At 31.6% G+C, this 18824-nt stretch overlaps 2 protein-coding genes across 3 annotated transcripts in view; one reads left to right on the plus strand and one right to left on the minus strand.

The window, feature by feature from the left end:
* Window positions 1-18824, plus strand: part of LOC114326465 (protein still life, isoforms C/SIF type 2) — a 684303-nt gene that overhangs the window by 56579 nt on the left and 608900 nt on the right. The gene's annotated exons all lie outside the window — the stretch shown is intronic.
* LOC114331532 (15-hydroxyprostaglandin dehydrogenase [NAD(+)]) overlaps window positions 1-18824 on the minus strand; it is a 32663-nt gene that overhangs the window by 3250 nt on the left and 10589 nt on the right. Inside the window, exons 4-5 of one of the 2 annotated variants that reach the window (XM_028281126.2) lie at window positions 12592-12935; window positions 7521-7758 (exon numbers count right to left, since the gene is read on the minus strand). In XM_028281126.2, coding sequence (XP_028136927.2) covers window positions 7719-7758; window positions 12592-12935 — 384 coding nt within the window. In that variant the 3' untranslated portion in view covers window positions 7521-7718. Of the gene's footprint in view, window positions 1-7520; window positions 7759-12591; window positions 12936-18824 lie in introns of those variants that run through there. The other variant, XM_028281125.2, reaches the window with a different exon arrangement.

The raw sequence follows: 18824 nt of genomic DNA on the forward strand, positions 1-18824 counted from the left end.
AGCTCGGTACGGTATAGGTTATTTGCTTGAGTTGCAAATTGAACGAAAATAAATAAACTAACTTGTGCGTCCAAAAACGAAAATATGCGTCATATGGTAAATATATTGGTAATCAGCGACCCAAAAATCCCCGTGTAATGACTTTGCACTGATTTTGTATTCAAATTTCCACAAAAGTCCAGGAGACGAGGCCCGTCGTCAGCACCAGGTGCCTTGAAGGTTATTGCCGTTATGATATTCGTTATCATCGTTCGCAAAAACTCCCCTAGTAATGAGTTGGCACTTATTCCGTATCGAATTTTCATGAAAGTACAGACGGGATCCGTTATGGACACTAGGTGTTTCAGAGACGATCGCCGACGGGAAATTAGTGTTCAGCGACCCCAAAAACCCTCGAGTAACGAGTTTTCGCTAATTTTGTATTAAATTTCCATAAAACTTCAGTAGACAAGGTACTCTAATATGACTCAGAGACCTTCGTCGCCCTAATACTAGTGTTCAGCGGGCCCAAAAACACCCCAAGTAGCAAAATTAAACTCATGCTGTCAATTATTTCCGAATAACAAACTCATTATTATTTTTCTTCACGTCGAAATGTTTTGAGAAAATTCATACCTTTTGTTTACAAAGTTTCGAATCGGGACTACAACCCTGACCAGTAGCTAAAACGTGTTTGTTTAAAATCGAACTCTGAAAATTAATTCAGAAACCAGTGTAATACTAACAAATATTTCATTAAGCAGTGATTAAATAGTGTAATATCAAGCAATAAACACAATAGAGACAGTAAGTCACTTTAATGTTAACAGTTTTTATTATTATTATCGAATATATTCATAAGCGTATACCTAAGCAGATAACCTACAAAAACTAAAACCAGTAGTAAAATTGTTTACTGTGGACTATGGAAGTTGTTTGCCAGGACCGTATTCTGATTAAACAAAAATGATGACTAAAATGAATAGTTTTATCCAATCTGAAATTTTTACTACTAACAATACTCCAAATAGCTCCTCTGCAAATCAGTTAAATGGATCACCTACATATTCTTCCCTAACCAACCAAACACCGCATACCAACATATTTCCATCAAGAAAACAAGGAATTATATTTGATGCAATTGAAAATACCAAACTAGAAAATTATCTGTCTGCTCTGGGTCTTTTGCTACAACCAACCGACATTATTTTCTGTTCAAGGTTATCAAATAAAAGAGTATGTATATATTTAGCAAACGAAAAACTAGTTGAGGATTTTGTAAACAAAAATGAAAACATTAAAATAAACCAACAACTCTTACATGCTCGCAGACTTTTTAACCCAAGTCAGCGATTAGTATTGTCCAGTGTCTGTCCCTCAATCCCACACTAGGTCCTAATATCTGCATTAGAATCATATGGATTAAATCTTCAGTCACCTTTAATATTCCCAAGAATAGGTATATCTACACCGCAATTCCAGCATAGTTTAAGTTTCAGACGCCAAACCTACATATCTCCACTAAATAACCAGACACTACCAAATTCATTCCTTATCACACATGAGGAAACATCATACAGTATTTACCTATCATTAGATAACCAAGCTTGCCAAATATGTAAGCAAACCAACCACTTAACAAAAAACTGCCCAATGTTTACTTCGATTACAGCAGATAATTCAACATCAAATAACCTTCTTCCAAACCATTTACCAATTCTAAAAACCCAAAAAACAATTACCAACAACAATCAAAAGAAGAAAGTAATATACAACAAAAAATCCAACCACTAACTACACAACAAGAACCACACATACACCCAACCAAAGAAGAGTCACAAGCAACAAACGACCTAAAAATTGATCTAGAAAATGAGGCAATGCATAAAAACACAGGCAGAAAACAAACCAAACGCACAATATCCCAAACCTCTCCATCGGCTACTACACCTACAGAGGAACATATTTTCATAACACCAAAAAATAAAGGGAAGCAAGTCAAATCAGATCAAAGTATCAAAACAAAAAAAAACAATAGAAGAAATGCTAAGTTACAATAAAAAAAGATTATATGATAAATAACCCAAATTCTAACTATCCTCTAACTTACGAACAGGTAATAGATTTTATTAAAAACTGTGATGGCTCACCAGATCCATTGAGTATCGCCAAAACGTATGCAGGAGAAACAGCAGAGATCGTAGATCTATTGAAAAAGTATATCCTTACTTGAAGGACCGAAAAATTAAAGTCAAATGCGCTCGAATAAAAAATAAAATATTAAAACAGAGCAACCTAGAAACATATCGACACATCTACCGAAACTTATTAATATATCAACAAATACCTACAACATATACACCGATACGTCAAAAATGAAGACAGAGAAATAAAAAACAGAAGAAAGCAACGCAAAAACAGACTAGTTTGTGAAGTGTGCAACAGTGTTCTAACGGTAAAACAGTGAATTGTAAACAGTGAACAGTGAACGACGGAAATATAATATACCCAACTACCTAAAAAAATGATGCCCTAGAAGAAAACATAGATACCTACTCAAAATACTTTCTTAACTTAAAAACTATCAACTACTTCAATTGATCAAACACACATTGTAATACACATATTTTAAACTTATGTACATTATTTATATCAACTGTAAAACAGTATAACAGTAATCTAAATACGCTAATGACCCTGCCTGGTAGATGCGTTAATAAAATGAAAAAAAAAAGTTTCGAATCGAATACAAAAAGTTTCAGTGAGATTCATCTTACTGAAAAAATTTGGATGGTTTTGGACTTTTTACTAGTTCATTGCCTCGCCTAAATGGGCGGTTTAGGTTTGCGCGTTGAAAATAAGAATAGTAAACCAATATTTTCATAGGTAACTTCTCCAGAAGTTGAAAAACTTCACTACTGTAAGTGCAAGTTTAATAATAGTTGTTTTTAATACTCTATCTAATGTGCAAACAAACTCCAAAAAAATTAATATCAAACTAGAGAATAGTCAAAAATACATAAGGGACATATTACACTTTGTACATTAATTTTGGAATTACTATCACAAATGTGAACGACGATGCACGGCTTCACTCTAATCTGCCTCAACGCTCTCCAGGATGCAATCAAGCTAGTTAATTTCACAAAATCCCGAGCTATATAGCTCCTGATTGTTGTCAAAGCAATGCTTTCATTTAGGGAGTCATAATATCCAGTTATTACTACTCACATGTAGAGATAGAGACATGCTGGAATTTACAATAAAGAAGGCTGGGCATATACTGAAGTAATGTTTATACATATATGGTTGATAGAGTATAAATCCCAATGAACGTCACCCGCGTCATAGCAAGTGACATCACATGATACCAACACAAAATATTTAATTCGTCAAGGTATACGTGTGTTCCTTCTTAGAATCTTTTTAACTAGTACACTGGAATTACAGCCACTATACATACAGAGTGAGTTTTATGTATGGAAACACTCAATTATGTCGGAAACAGCTTGCACGATTTTTCTAGATTTTGGTGGGTTAGGGTTATCTGAGGCGGTCGATATTATAGTGTCAATTACATTGTTGTCAGATTTTCCGTTTTTCTGGAAATCTAATGAACTTTCTTATTTCGAATGGAACACCCTATATATTTTTTGCGTTTTAAAGTTCTAAAGAAATACTAACAATTTTTCATGTTATATTCCCTATACCTAAATGCCATAATTTCGGAGTTATTGCTACATTTATTTTAAAAAACAATTTTAAACAAATTATAAAAATCGATTTTTTCGGTTCGGTAAATTTTACTTTAGGTTCTTTGGATCATTGGGAACAAAAAAGTTTTTTTGTAATTTTTCTATAAAATCAACCGTTTCCGAGTTATAAACACTTTAAAACAGAAAAAATCGAATAATGACGATTTTCAAGGTTCAAAAATACAAATAAAAAATATAATTTTAGAAATTACGAAGTACCTAAATTCAAGCTCTATCCTTTTTTCAGGAGCTGGCCATAAGAGTTTTTGGTACGTTTTATTCTAAAATATCGCTTTTTAATTTGTTAATAAAGCGCATATGAGAGGACGGGCGATCACACGGGCATTAACAACTAAAAAAAATATTTTAATATAAAACAAGTTCAAATTACTTATCGATATCTGGTAAAATAAGGCTTGAACTTGGATTTGGGTACTACGCAGTTTCAAAACTAATAATTTTTATTTGTATTTTTGAACCTTAAAAATCATCATTATTTGATTTTTTTCAGTTTAAATTGTTTATAACTCGGAAACGATTAATTTTATAGAAAAATTACAAAATATCTTTTTTGTTCACAATGACACAAATAATCTAAAATAATATTTACCTGAGCCGAAAAAATTGATTTTAATAATTTGTTTAAATTTTTTTTTAATAAATGTAGCAATAACTCCGAAATTACGGCATAAGGAGGCCACCCTATAGTATAGGGAATATAACATGAAAAATAGTCAATATTTCTTTGTGACTTCAAAACGTAAAAAATATACAGGGTGTTCCTTTTTAAATAAGAAAGTTCATTAGATTTCCAGAAAAACGAAAAATCTGACAACAATGTAATTGCCACTATAATATCGGTCACCTCAGAAAACTCTTACCCACCAAAATATATAAAAATCGTGCGAGCCGTTTCCGAGATAAATAAAGTGTTTTCATACATAAAACTCACTTTGTATTTTGTTATATACGCGCAAGGTTCATAAATAGACAGGTTGCATGGTAACTTTCCACCAATCAGCGTCGAGAATCTAATGGCGGGAGTGACGTCACCCAGAATGCTGCATTCAAATTCATTCACTTCACTCATTGAAATGAACTCGGAAAGTAGGAATGTTTTTAATGATTGAAAATATATATGTATATTTAAAAAAAATACGTTTGGATTTTTAATGACTATTTATTTAATATATTCTTTAAAAAATGTGGTAGATACCTGTAGAGCTACAAAAATCATAGAATATAATTGCAATTAAATATATGCAGTAGAATAGCATTACTACTTAATTAAAGCAAAAGTAGATTATTTCTTGTGTTTATATATGGGACTAAATCATTCAAATATCCTAGGTATATTAATAATGGGTTGAATACAATTTACTTTTTTAAATGATTTTGAGTAGGTATATAATCATTTTGAATTGGGGATAGTGCATGTAGTACATTATTATAAATTCCTTCTAACATGTAAACCATGGTGAAAAAGAGATTCAACTAAAGATTTATGTACCTATCAAAATTAGTAGTTTTTCCCTTAAGTTTAACATAAGAGCATCTGATTACGTTAGGTACTGGATTATATCTAAAACTATTAAAACATTATGATTCCATTCAATAGGTACCTGTGAAGTTTTACATTAACAGAAAATTATAAAAAAATACAATTTCAGTGCAATAAAGGGAATTTTCCCCATTTTATATATTCATTTACTTTATAATTGTTTATTCAAACGATCTTCAGATGGCTGCAATATTAGTTATAATTTTTTATGAAACAATTAGGTACATATAATAGATCTATTATCTATAGACTTAATTAGATATATTATTATGATATATTGTTCAATAAGTCTAAGCAGATTGTAACGTACACAAATGATGTAAACTTGATGTGAAGAACCACAAGAGATATTACAGAACTGTATGTGGAGCTTAAAGAAAATGCGAAAGAAATAGGGCTAGGCGTCAACGTATATAACACTTCTTGTAAAAGAGTTTTGGGTTTAAGTTATTATACTAAAAACACTTAATGATATCTATAGATACATTATATCGCAAGATATAAACACAAATTTAAACACTAACGATATTTAATAAAAAAATATAGCCTCCAAACCACGTATCCTATTATGTTTACAAACAATTCGTAAAATTGATCGTCTGGGTGACGTCACGATGACAATATTTCATTTGTCAATGTCAAAGTTACCATACAACCTATGGTATAGGGACCTTGATATACGCGTAGAAATAATATTTGAAGATTTCTAATATTTATAAATTTCTAATATTTATAAACATAAAGTAATACATCATAACTTTTTTCATTTAATTTTGTATAAGTGGGTTATAAAGCGTTTTCACACTTTAACTGCCATCTAAGGAAGGTGACATTTTGGCATACATTGTTAAGGGAAAGGCGCAAAATGTCGCCTGTCAAAATTTTGAATGTGTTTTAAATGTATTAATTTTTTTCAAATCCTGAGAAGACTAATAAGTATTTTTTTAAAATTTAAAAGCAGAACGAATGATTACTTTATTACCGAGGGCCGAGAGTCCCTTAGAATAAATAAGAAGTTCCTTTTGAATGAAATATTTGCAATTAAAAATCACACTACATTTTCTCTTTCATTTTCACCCCTGTAACTTATTAAAATAAATATTACAGAAGTTTTCAGTGACATTCGGCCCTCAGTAATAATGTAATCTTTGAACCGGCGTTTAAATTTTTCAAAAGTATTTATTAGATTTTTCAGGATTCGAAAAAAATGCATATATTTAAAACACATTGAAAATTTTGACAGGCGAAATTTCCCTTTAACATTTATTTTACAGTTGCAGTGTGGACACTTCAGACTTGATTTTATTATTTACTGTTTATTATATAACTATTTGTTCTATTCTGTTTATGGTTTATATTATTTACTTTAAAGAAAAATTATTACTTAATTCTTATTTTCTATTTCTAATATTTTTATTTATTTACATTGAATATTAATAAATTTTGTGTTATAAAAACACTTCTGCAATAATTATGTGATATACCTATTTGATTTAAAATTAATTCAGGAGTTTTTTGTCATTTGACAACAATATCAACTTGATCTCTGACGTAGATTATGACGTGCATTGGGATTTATACTGTACTAGCCATATACAAATATTTGCAAGCTGTATAATTTTATTAGTTGTCATTTGAATTATCATTTCCCTTAAAAATATATTTTTTCGGAAATGGTAATTATCCTCTATTCAGATGTTTATCTTAACCACATTAAATATAAATGGTCTTTTCAGAGAACTCGAACCCTGTGTCTTCTGTTAGGAAAAGCCAGGAAATAAAATTCCTCGTTTTTCCTCGTGATTCAGTAACACGAGAATTTTACTGTCACCATTGCGTGTGGTGGTCTTTTGAAGACGGATCGCATGCTATGATTTTTTTGTGACGGATATTCTTAAGTTAAAGTTGATTTCATGTAATCGAATGAACTATCTTTCAATAAAGTCGTCCCAGGAACGCAACTCATAAATATTAGCAATATCATTTTAAATTCTTCTGCTTTAAAATGTATAATAGATGTCTGAATTGCCGATATGAATGAGTCAGATTAAATTAAATTATTAGAAGAATTTTTTTTCTAAGCGACAACATTTTTGTTTAATTTATAATTTTGTATTTTGTATTTTGTATTTAACCTCAATGTTACTTGATTCAATTTTTAAATTTGGTTACAAAATATGACACCGAAAACTAATATATTGTATATATAACAATAAAACGAGCGATTAGTATTTATATACGACTTTATTCATTTATTTATACAAGTTATCTTTACAAACTCTCGCTTAAAAACTAAACTTATTTACAAAATCCGTTCCTATATAAAGCCCAGCCGTTATTTCTCGAAGATTCTGCCCATCTCTATTTATTGTCCCGACGTTCAGAGAATTGCTCGTCTTCCGCCCGGCTACATCGCGTCTTATCTAGAAAGATCGACGTGGAATGCGTGTGTGGAGATGGTACCTGTTATTCGAGAGTCGGTCAAAAGTAACCTTTTGTTACAATATATTCATTTTTTTTATTTTAGTCTTTAAAAAGTTAATATTTATTTTTTTTCTTTCAGGTAAGTTCGAGCTAATTAAATCACATTTGTTAAAGAGTAAGTAATATTTTTTTATTATAATTATTATTAATAACTTAAAAGAAAAGAAAGAAATGGTATTCAGTTAGAAAATGCTAGTAGAATAAAATTCGTTGGAATTAGTAAGGTACCTCACTCATAATTACTGTAAGTGAAACTGATCGTTCAGTTTAGAGCAAAAGGAAGAATATATTATTATTAAAGTAGCAATAGTGACCAAATAAGTCCAAGAAAAGAAGAAATAACCCAGATCTTGTGTAAGTTAAGCAAATTTCGGAATTGACTTAGTGAATGACTGCTAATAGCTTGTAATGTTGAATTTAAGTCTCAAATTATTGCTACATTCCTGCATGTTTGAATTGCATACTCGACTCAACATAAATGACTCGAAGGCGGAAATGTAACAATTATTTGAGATACTGTACTTTTCAACGTGATTTATACTGGTAACAAAAAATGCCGAACCTTAATTTGGCTTCGTTTTTGACCCATCTGTATGTATATTTTAGTTAAGTTCGACGCGAAGCCATTCAGAAAAGGAAGTTTTATCATGGATTGGTTAAGATATTACAACATGAGTACTGAGGGATTATCGTAGTAGGTCTGTCAATAATACAGGGTGTTTCATTGGGAAAGTAACATACGTTAACTGTAAAAAGAGGACACTTAAGCAGTCTCAAAAATACGATACTTAATGGGTCTTACTCCATTAATAACAAAGATACTGGGTGTTTTATCTATTTTGCCATTTTCTTATTTGGTTCATAACTCTGTAACCACACTGTATATTTATTTTATATTTGGCAGCCAATTATCCTTTACGGTGTACAATAAATTAATTTATTTACAATTGTAAAAACCCAGGTCCGGATTAAAAAATATTGGATAAATTTTCCAACTCAAAAACAACACCCTGTACATTAATTTTTTTTAAATGGATTCTTCAGTTGAAAAGAGGATGAAAAACTAAATTTAGTGGTATACTTTGACTTTTCGGCAAAATGATTTTTCTGGTCAAATTTTGAATTTGATTTCTGAAATTATGTGAATTGCGAGAGCTCTAAGTAGAAAAAAATTAAATACAACTTACAACTTGTTAACAGCACTGTATGTTTATTTTATATTTAACACGCGAATATTCTTTTAGGTGTCCAATCAATTTATTGATTTACAATTATAAAAAATCTAGGTCCGGATTAAAAAATATTGTAAATATATTCAGACCCAAAAAACACGTTGTATATTAAATTTTTTTAAAATGGATTTTGCATTTGAAAACAGGATGAAAAACTAAATTTAGTGGTATACTTTGAATTTTCGGTAAAATGATTTTTCTGGTAAAATTTTGAATTTGAATTCAGAATTTATGCCAATTGCGAGAGCTCTAAGTAGAAAAAATTAAAATGGACTTAATTTTAATTACCATTATTTAATCTAAATCGGTGAAATGTTAATATTTCAGTGTTTTTTTATTATGTGTGACAAATAGTTTATGGCGAATATTCATATTCTAAAATGATGAATAAATAACAAAAGGTCAATAAAGAATACATCACTTTAATCAACAAAGTATTTAAAAATTATAACAAAACAGCGAAAATTTGCAGCATAATAATAACTATTCAAAACTAAAGTACTTATTCAGAATTACCACCATCAAAAATTACTGTTATATCTGCAAATGTTAATATTTTACCAATTTTGATTAAAGAATGGTAATAATTAAAATTAAGTCATATTTTAATTTATCTTACTTAGAGCTTCGTAATTCACATAATTTCAGAATTCAAATTAAAAATTTTACCAAAAAAATCATTTTGCCGAAAATTCAAAGTATACCACTAAATTTAGTTTTTCATTTTCTTTTCAAATGCAAAATGAATTTAAAAAAAATTTAATATACAGGGTGTTTTTTTGAGTCGGAACATTTATAAAATATTCTTTAATACGGACCTGGTTTTTATAATTGTAAATAAATTAATTGATTAGACACCTAAAATAATATTCGCGTGTTAAATATAAAATCAATATACACTGCGGTTGACAAGTTGTAAGCTGTATTTCAATTTTTTTCTACTTAGAGCTCTCGCAATTCACATAATTTCAGAATTCAAATTCAAAATTTGACCAGAAAAATCATTTTGCCGAAAATTCAAAGTATACCACTAAATTTAGTTTTTCATCCTCTTTTCAACTGAAAAATCCATTTGAAAAAAATTACTGTACAGGGTGTTGTTTTCGGGTCGGAATATTTTTAATCCGGGCCTGGATTTTTTACAATTTTAAATAAATTGATTTATTGTACACCTTAAATGATATTTGCGTGCCAAATATAAAATAAATATACAGTGTGGTTAAAAAGTTATGAACCAATTAAGAAAATGGCAAAATAGATAAAACACCCAGTATCTTTGTTATTAATGGAGTAAGTCCCATTAAGTATAGTATTTTTGAGACCGCCTAAGTGTCCTCTTTCTACAGTTAACGTATGTTACTTTCCCAATGAAACACCCTGTAGAATAGAAATTCCGTGCATACATAAAATGGTATTTTATTAAGTTGAATAATATAGGTTTGCAATAAGTTCGTATCAATAAACGCATCTGCCAAAGGAGGAGAGTTCTTCTTTTACCAATAATGATTTGTCCAATTTTCATTTACAAGAACGTTAATTTTTGCGATCAAATCACTTCTTCGAAACTTTCTTCGAAACCTAAGAGGAAATTCGTTAGACTAGTAGAATGCAGGATTTGGTGATGATCCCATGGTTCTCAAACATATTTTTAGAGCTTTATATTGTATTTGATCAAGACTAAGTTGGTTCGTGCTAGAAGTAGAACCATAAAGAGCAGGTGGGTGTCTTGGTCCTGCAATCTTCGACAACGGTTAAACTGATCGTCTAACCAGTTCTAAGTTAACCCGTATTAAGAAAGGATAATAATGGACAGATAAAGCATTTATATGTGTGAATTATAAAGATGCCTTTGATACTATAAATCAACAAAAAGTGTTGGATCCTTGACAGAATGCCGAATTGACTATCAGTATAAAATCAACTCTACCATTGCATAATGCCAAAAAGTCCTAATTTAAAAATAAAATTCGACCTGTCTGAGGATTTCTCTTCAAATTTGCCATTTCTCGAGATAACGAATTTATGCAAACTCAAACGTCCTCATTTATACTACAGTGTCGCGCCCGCTTGATTAGCAATTAAAAAACAAAGGGGTTTTCGATATTGTATTGCAAAAAACTCTTCGGGATTTCGTCAATCAATGTTTAAAGAATATCTACCTACCTTGGCAATATTGAAATTTTTAGTTAAATGTCCGATTTAGGGTTAAAAATAGCCGATTTCTCAATTTTCAAAATTTTTAATCGCTTATATAACAAAAACTATTAACCTAAGAAAAAAATCACAAAAGATCTTTTCTGTTTTGAATGATTCAAAAAATCTAAAAAAAACTTTGTTCGATGCAAAAAAGATAATTTTAGGAAAAACCCCTAATCTTTCCCCTCGCCTGGCAAGGTCTTATGCTCTTCAGAATCGCCTGTCATTGTACAAATTTCTTCTAAATGACTTACTCAAACACATACTTAAATTTAAACTTTACAGGAGAAAGTTTATTTTACCCCCTAAATTTGCACTTTTCGATTCACCTGATAGATACACGTGCACAGCTGATGCCTGCCAGGTCATGGTTTTTAGCCTTGGTGTACTATGAATTATAACTAGACAAATTTCTAGCCTTACAGGACGACCGTTAGTCGGAGGGTTCACTAGCTCTTAGACTAATTGACGATCGCGTGGATTAGGAACGCGATATTATTAACATGAAATAGACGCATAAGGAGAGGAAATCTCGCTCAGCTCGCCAGGGGAAAAGAAATGTTGGGAAATACGATCACCGCTCGTATAAGGACAGGTAAAGCAAAAAAACGTCGAAATTCGTTCAGCGCACCAACAACGACGGGGGTTGTAGGATTGCGGAAAATGGTCGGGATATACTACTTAGTCTCACCTCTTATACCTCGTTGCTGTTTATTATTCTTCGATCAACGCTCCAAGAATAATAATCAACTAGGCTTTTCGTTCCGACTTTTATATCGTACGAGACGATACAAAAACAGGTTTTACTTAATTCATTGGCGTACTCTAGACAATAAAATTATATTATCGTCACAAAAGAATAACCTGTAATCAGTGTGTTTTGCCAGTGTTGACTTACGGAAAGAAAACGTTGATCATGGCAAGAATAGCAGTGTAAAAGATCCGTGTGGCTCAAAGAGCGATGGCTATGTTTGGCGTTTCACTGCGAGACAAGATCCTGAACCGCCAGCTATGACGAAGGTCGGAAGTTGCTGATGCAGTAGAGAGAATAGCAATAATACACTGAAATGGAACTGGCCAGGTCACGTGGCTCTCAAATGACACATAACAGACGGAATAAGAGGATACTGGAATGGAGACCAAGAGATGATTCCTACCGAACTAGAGGTCATCAACCAACAATTTGAACTGATAATCTAAAACGTTGTTATAGGAATTGGATGCAACAGGCACAAGCTAGAACCAAATGGAAAATCATGAGGGAGTTCTATGTCCAGCAGTCGATAAGTGAAAATTGAATGATGGGTAATGGACAAGAGTAGATTATTAAAATATTAAAAATTGCCGAAACTTCGTGTATGGTTATTATAAATTCATAGCTTACTTTTGCATTGGTAATAGGCCTGCTTCTACAGCTAGCTTATAAGGTTTATAATATTCCGGTGTGACTAACGTTTCCGGTTTTATACAATTCGCAACCAATGGGGTTTCGGTAATACCTGGACAAATAGCTATGACACGCACTTTGGTTCTTTCATAGTGGAAAGGATCACTCCAACACATTGTCATTCCTGTAACAGCAAATTTTGTTGCTCCGTATACTGGTGCTATGGGCATCCCATTTACTCCATTAATTGAAGATGTGTTAAGAATGACAGCTTCGCTTCCTTGTTTGTATTGTTTTAAATATTTTTCCATACCCAATATAATGCCATTAAGTGTTCCTTTCTGTAATGGAATACATAAAATCTGATTAAAAATATATCAATATGAGGAAAATATAAATATCAATAATACACAAATGTGGTCTAGAGGTAATTATTCACTCTCTCCAAGTTGAACCAAAAATCAACTTATTAAAAAACATCCTTGGCGTTACAATCCTTCGTTGGGTTTTTGCCGACTTGACAACATGCCTCCACTGTTCTCTGTCTTGAGCAACCTCTATCCAATTAAACTAAGTTTTTAATCCAGTAGTACATAAACGACAATAAATATCGTTCTCCATATCACTAGATTGAGAACAGATGAAAATCTCTCTGGTTACTACCTGCGCAGCTTTCAAAAATTATAAGCCATACGGGTACCGAGAAGAACATTAAGACAAGGGAATTTTAAATAATTCACGTTCTACCTGCTCAGCGCGGTAAAGTTCCAACGAGAAGGTTTCCTAAATATTCCACAAAAGAGTAAATAAATTAATTCAGGTTGCAACGAAATTGAAAATGTTTATACATCTCTATCCAATTATCCACGCCCATAGTTTTCAGGGGCTAGATTCCGTGCACTGTAGATATCTACCCGTCGCTTTCTATCGATGTCAATTGTCGTGAAAATATTTGAATTTTTAGCTTTAACTGAATTATTTTCTAGTTTTGCTAGGTTATACTCTAATAGATGCTGAAGTGACAGTAAAACAAGAAAATATTTGAATTAAAACTAAAAATTCAGATATATTGACATTGATAGAAAGCGATCGGCGTTGGCGATTGTACACAGAATCCCACCCCTGGTCTACTGGGCTGCTATTTTTATCTCGCCAAAGGAATCGAGGGCGTCAGCGTGGTCTTCTACCAGTTGGGAATTTCTTCCATAACAGTCTTACTGTTCTTTGGTCAGAATGCCTTCTGAGGTGTCCTGCCCATTGGACTCTTCTGGACTTTATTTCTTTGATGATGTTGGCGCGTCTGGGTTAAGTTGTTCAATTTTCACATGCAAAGAATATTCTTATATTTTTTACTGCATTAAATCTTTTATTACAACCCTTAATTTAAATAAATTTCAAGGCAGCCCTGTTCAATAGTACCATTTCATCCCCTCCTAATTTTACCCTTACCCATACAGACAGGCTATTTTGGATTCGGGACAGAAGAAATTCTCTCTCTCCTCTACGATCCTCCGCTGGATCAACAGGGGTACCGCTCATCTCTTCACTCTGAACGGTCCAGCCGTCCTTTTGGACTGAAATGAAATAGCAATACGTGTTACGTTACGTGACGAACAGTAATTCGGGAGTAACGCCATACCTGATTTTGCAAATCGTGGCACGGGAACAATCAATTCGTGTGTGACCACGGCTGTAGTGATCTACAACGTTCACAGTTTGGTAAGAGTTTATATACATATTAATATTAGGGCGGTCAATGAGGGTATTTGGCTCCGAATTCCATCCTACTACATCGATTTACTTGATATTTTCACAGTAAGTAGGGAATAGCTCCAGAATCAAATTCTACCCTATGCCGATGTGCGCTTTTATCTTGGGGGTGTTTCCCACCCCTTCTCGGGGGCGAAAAATGTTTTGGTCAAAATAGCCGCGGAAGAGGCTAGAGAACCTAATTTTAAGCAAAAACTGTTCTATAATTATTTTTTGAAAACTAAATATTTTTTGAGTTATTCGTGGTTGAAAATTGGCCATTTTCATTGATTTTTTGACGGATTTTTGCGAATACCTTAAAAACTATGCATCTAACAAAAAACCTATATAAAATATTTCTGTAGGTTATAAAAAAACAAAGAGATTCGTTCCTTCACAAATCTTCTAGTTAAAATACAAAGAGGGATATGGTAAGAAATGTTTGTTTTTTTGCTGCATGCTCAAATCGGCGTATTCAACTTGAAATAACAGAGAAACTGTCGATTTTAGGTGTATAATAATACTAATAACATTTATTGTAGTGCTTGAAAAGACCTTTAAAATGAGCAATACTAAATGCCGATTACATTCAAACCAAGCGAGATATTCTGCAAAAAAGTTGATGACTAATGTATTTTAAGAAGAAATGAGAAGTATATTTAACCCCTCATCCATCAGAATTAAAATACATCGTTTTCCTTCTACAATACTTTTTATTATAGTGTTATTTCTATGCTCAAAAGGTTAGATTGGCTTAAAATGAATGGATTTTGAAAAAAATAAGATTAAATTATAGAGCGCATTTTTAAATTTTCTTAAAAATCATCTTTTTCCTCCATGTAACTCAAAAAAGATAAGAGATACGAAAGAAAGATACCACAAAAAATGTAGGGCTTTTTCAGATAAACATTTTTTTTATTTTTAATTACTGTATCTCTTATCGTTTTAAACTTACATGGAGAAAAACTAGATTTTTAAGAAAATTTAAAAATGCTCTCTATAATTTGATCTTTTTTTTCAAAAACCATTCATTTTAAACCCGTCCAACTTTTTGAACATATAAATAACACAATAATAAAAAGTATTGTGGAAGAAAAACGATGCATTTACATTTTGGTGAATGGGGGTTAAAATTAGTTCTCATTTTTTCTTAAAATACATTAGTTATCAATTTTGTTTGCAGCATATCTCGCTTAGTTCTAATGTAATGGACCTTTAATATAGCTCATTTTAAAGGTCTTATCAAGAACTACAAAAGGTATTAGTAGCATCATACACCTAAAATCGACCGTTTCTCTGTTGTTTCAAGTTGAATACACCAATTTGAGAATGTACCAAAAAACAAACTATTTTCACCTACCATATCTCTTTTGTATTATAACTAGAAGATTTATAAGGCAAGTGTCTCTTTGTTTTTTTTTATAACCTACAAAAATCTTGAATATAGTTTTTTTAGTTAGATGCATAGTTTTTAAGGTATTCGCAAAAAACCGTTCGAAAAGGTATTAGGTTTCAATGAAAATGGCCAATTTTCAACCACGGATATCTCAAAAAGTATTAAGTTTTCAAAAAAAAATATAGAACAGTTTTTGCATAGAATTAGGTTCTCTAGCGAAATCCGTGGTAATTTTAACCAAAACATTTTCCATCCCTAAGAAGTGGTGGGAACCACCCCCAAGACAAAAGCACATATCGGCATAGGGTAGACTTTGAATTAGGCAATAAGTAGAGGCTAGGCCCAAAATTTCGGATCTAGGATAGAATTCGGAGGTAATATCATCTTCTTGCTCCCATTGACTGGCGTATATTGTCTGTATAAAACCTTATACTTTATACTCCCACGTGAACCTGAACCTAACAATCCTACACTAATTACAGTCCACAATCAAAACTAGAGATTGTATTTTACAATCTCACATATTTGTACAAATTATGTACAAAATATGTACAGTTATCGTACAAAAGTGCTTCGAGCTCTTTCTTAGTTCTTATCCTATATTGTCCTGATGCTTCATCCCGCACAGGCTCAAAGATCTACCTTAGAATTTTTCTTTCACAAACACGTAGTCTCTCTTCGATTGCTTTTGTTATCGTCCGCATTTCGCTTTCATACATCATAACGGATCGTAAGTTTGTTTTATACACTTGTATATTTGAACGTCTCATTAGTTGTTTAGATTTTCTAAGGTTTTGAAGGGCATAAAGACATCGGTTGCCAGCATGTATCCTATTGTTTATTTCTTGTGATCCGTTATTCTCTTCACCTATTGTTGTTCTAAGATACTTAAATTCTATAACGCGCTCAAATTAAAAGTCATCGATAGTTATTATATTGATTATGTATATACGGTATGCGGCAAAATAAACAGTACTGAAATGTGTATGCTTCAAATTTGTATGCGTGATGCGCTGAAACGTACTGAGTAGTTTAAGCACGTCGTTATAACGTATGTGAATGTCGTTTTAATGTTAGATGCTTTAGGATGGTTCTCAGTTTTGCAGAAAAAATATTTATCGTGGAGTGCTGTATTCGGACATACGGAAAAGGTTGCGAAATCGATCCAGGCTTAAAATCAACAATGGTTTCAGCAGGACGTGGCAACCTGTCACATAGCCAGGGAGTTTCTTCTAATACTGCCAATCATTTTGGGAGATCTCCACTCACCAAACTTAATGCCGCCTGATGCGTACATATGGGGAAACTGAATGGGGCGACCAATCCATAATCGGACATTTCGGAATTGTGGACTAAAATTAAAGATTTTTATTGTGCCAGAGGGCACCTTTAACATTTGTTTTATCGGAAACGACATCGTGAATAATGCTTGCAAGGCTATATCTTGTATACCAAATGTATAACATAAACATTTCAATATTCATTTCAGTACTGTTTATTTTGCTGCATACTATACATGTATATACATATGTCATATAGTCGGCTCGGAAATCGGCTAGAAAATTTAAACGGAATAATATGTGTATCAAAATTCAGTTTGGCAACATTATGTGAGTATCAAGTCAGCTTGGATATGAACAGAACCGTAATTTAGTACAGATAAATATTATATTTTTTTACCAACAAAAATGAGATGTTTTAACCACGTACCTAATGTTTCAAATATAACGTGCAAAATAATTATTATGAATTCGGTTCCGCTAATAAACTTACTTTTTTTATTCTTAAAGGTAGAAAATGGTTTAATTTCTCTTGCTTAAATATTATCGTCTAATTATTTTAACTGTACTATTATTATATAATATTATTATATTGTACAGAGTGAGTCTGTATTTTGGAATAAATTCAATATCTCAAATCGTTTTTTTTTAATAATGCTCAGACCCGTCGATTAGTATTTCAAATTTTCATTTTTGACATACAACAATAATGTATACAGGATGTCCCAATTTAGAGATATGACGTCATCGTTGATTTTCTTAAATGGCAACATTGTCATTTTGGTAGCTATTTTGATAGGCCGTGTAAAGTTTTACATAACTGCAAAATTTCAAATTTTTATTCCCTACCATTTACAAGATAATAAAAAATAACAAAGTTATGAAAAATAAGTAGTAATCAAATAATGATTGAATTTAATTATTTCAATTAAGCAAATGTTCATAATGTTGCCCTCAATTATTGTCAAATAGTCAATGGGCAACATTATGAGCATTTGTTTAGTTGAAATAATTAAATTCCATTAGTATTTGATTACTTGCTTTTCATAACCTTGTTATTTTTTATTATATTATTGTAAATGGTAGAGAATAAAAATTTGAAATTTTGCAGTTATGTATAACTTTACACAGCCTATCAAAATAGCTACCAAAATGACAGTGTTGCCAACGATGACGTCATAACTCTAAATTGGGACACCCTGTATACATTATTATTGTATGTCAAAAATGATAATTTGAAATACTAATCGACGGGTCTGAAAATTTTTTCAAAAAACAATTAGTATTTGGATTATTGAATTTATTCCAAATCACAAACATAACTTTGTTATTTTTTATTATCTTGTAAATGGAAGAGAATAAAAATTTGATATTTTGCAGTTATGTATAGCTTTACACCCTATCAAAATGGCTATCAAAATGACAGTGTTGAAATTTACTAAAATCAACGATGACGTCATATCTCTAAATTGGGACACCCTGTATACATTATTATTGTATGTCAAAAAGGACAATTTGAAATACTAATCGACGGGTCTGAGCATTTTTCAAAAGTGCAATTAGTATTTGAGATATTGAATTTATTCCAAATTAGAGACTCACTCTGTATAAGTTATATTGTCGGTTCTAAAATGACTAATTTACAATGATTAATGCGATGTTAAAATATTAAATTTCTTGTTAAACATCTGTATCAAACATTGATACCGCCACTTTGTTGCGGATTCTGACCGATTTCCGTTTCGACTATATACTTTTACGATACATAAATGAATAACAATATAGTTTTATATTACTTTTATACT

Source organism: Diabrotica virgifera, chromosome 7, assembly GCF_917563875.1.
Source record: "Diabrotica virgifera virgifera chromosome 7, PGI_DIABVI_V3a".
NCBI classification, from domain to species: Eukaryota; Metazoa; Arthropoda; class Insecta; order Coleoptera; family Chrysomelidae; genus Diabrotica; species Diabrotica virgifera.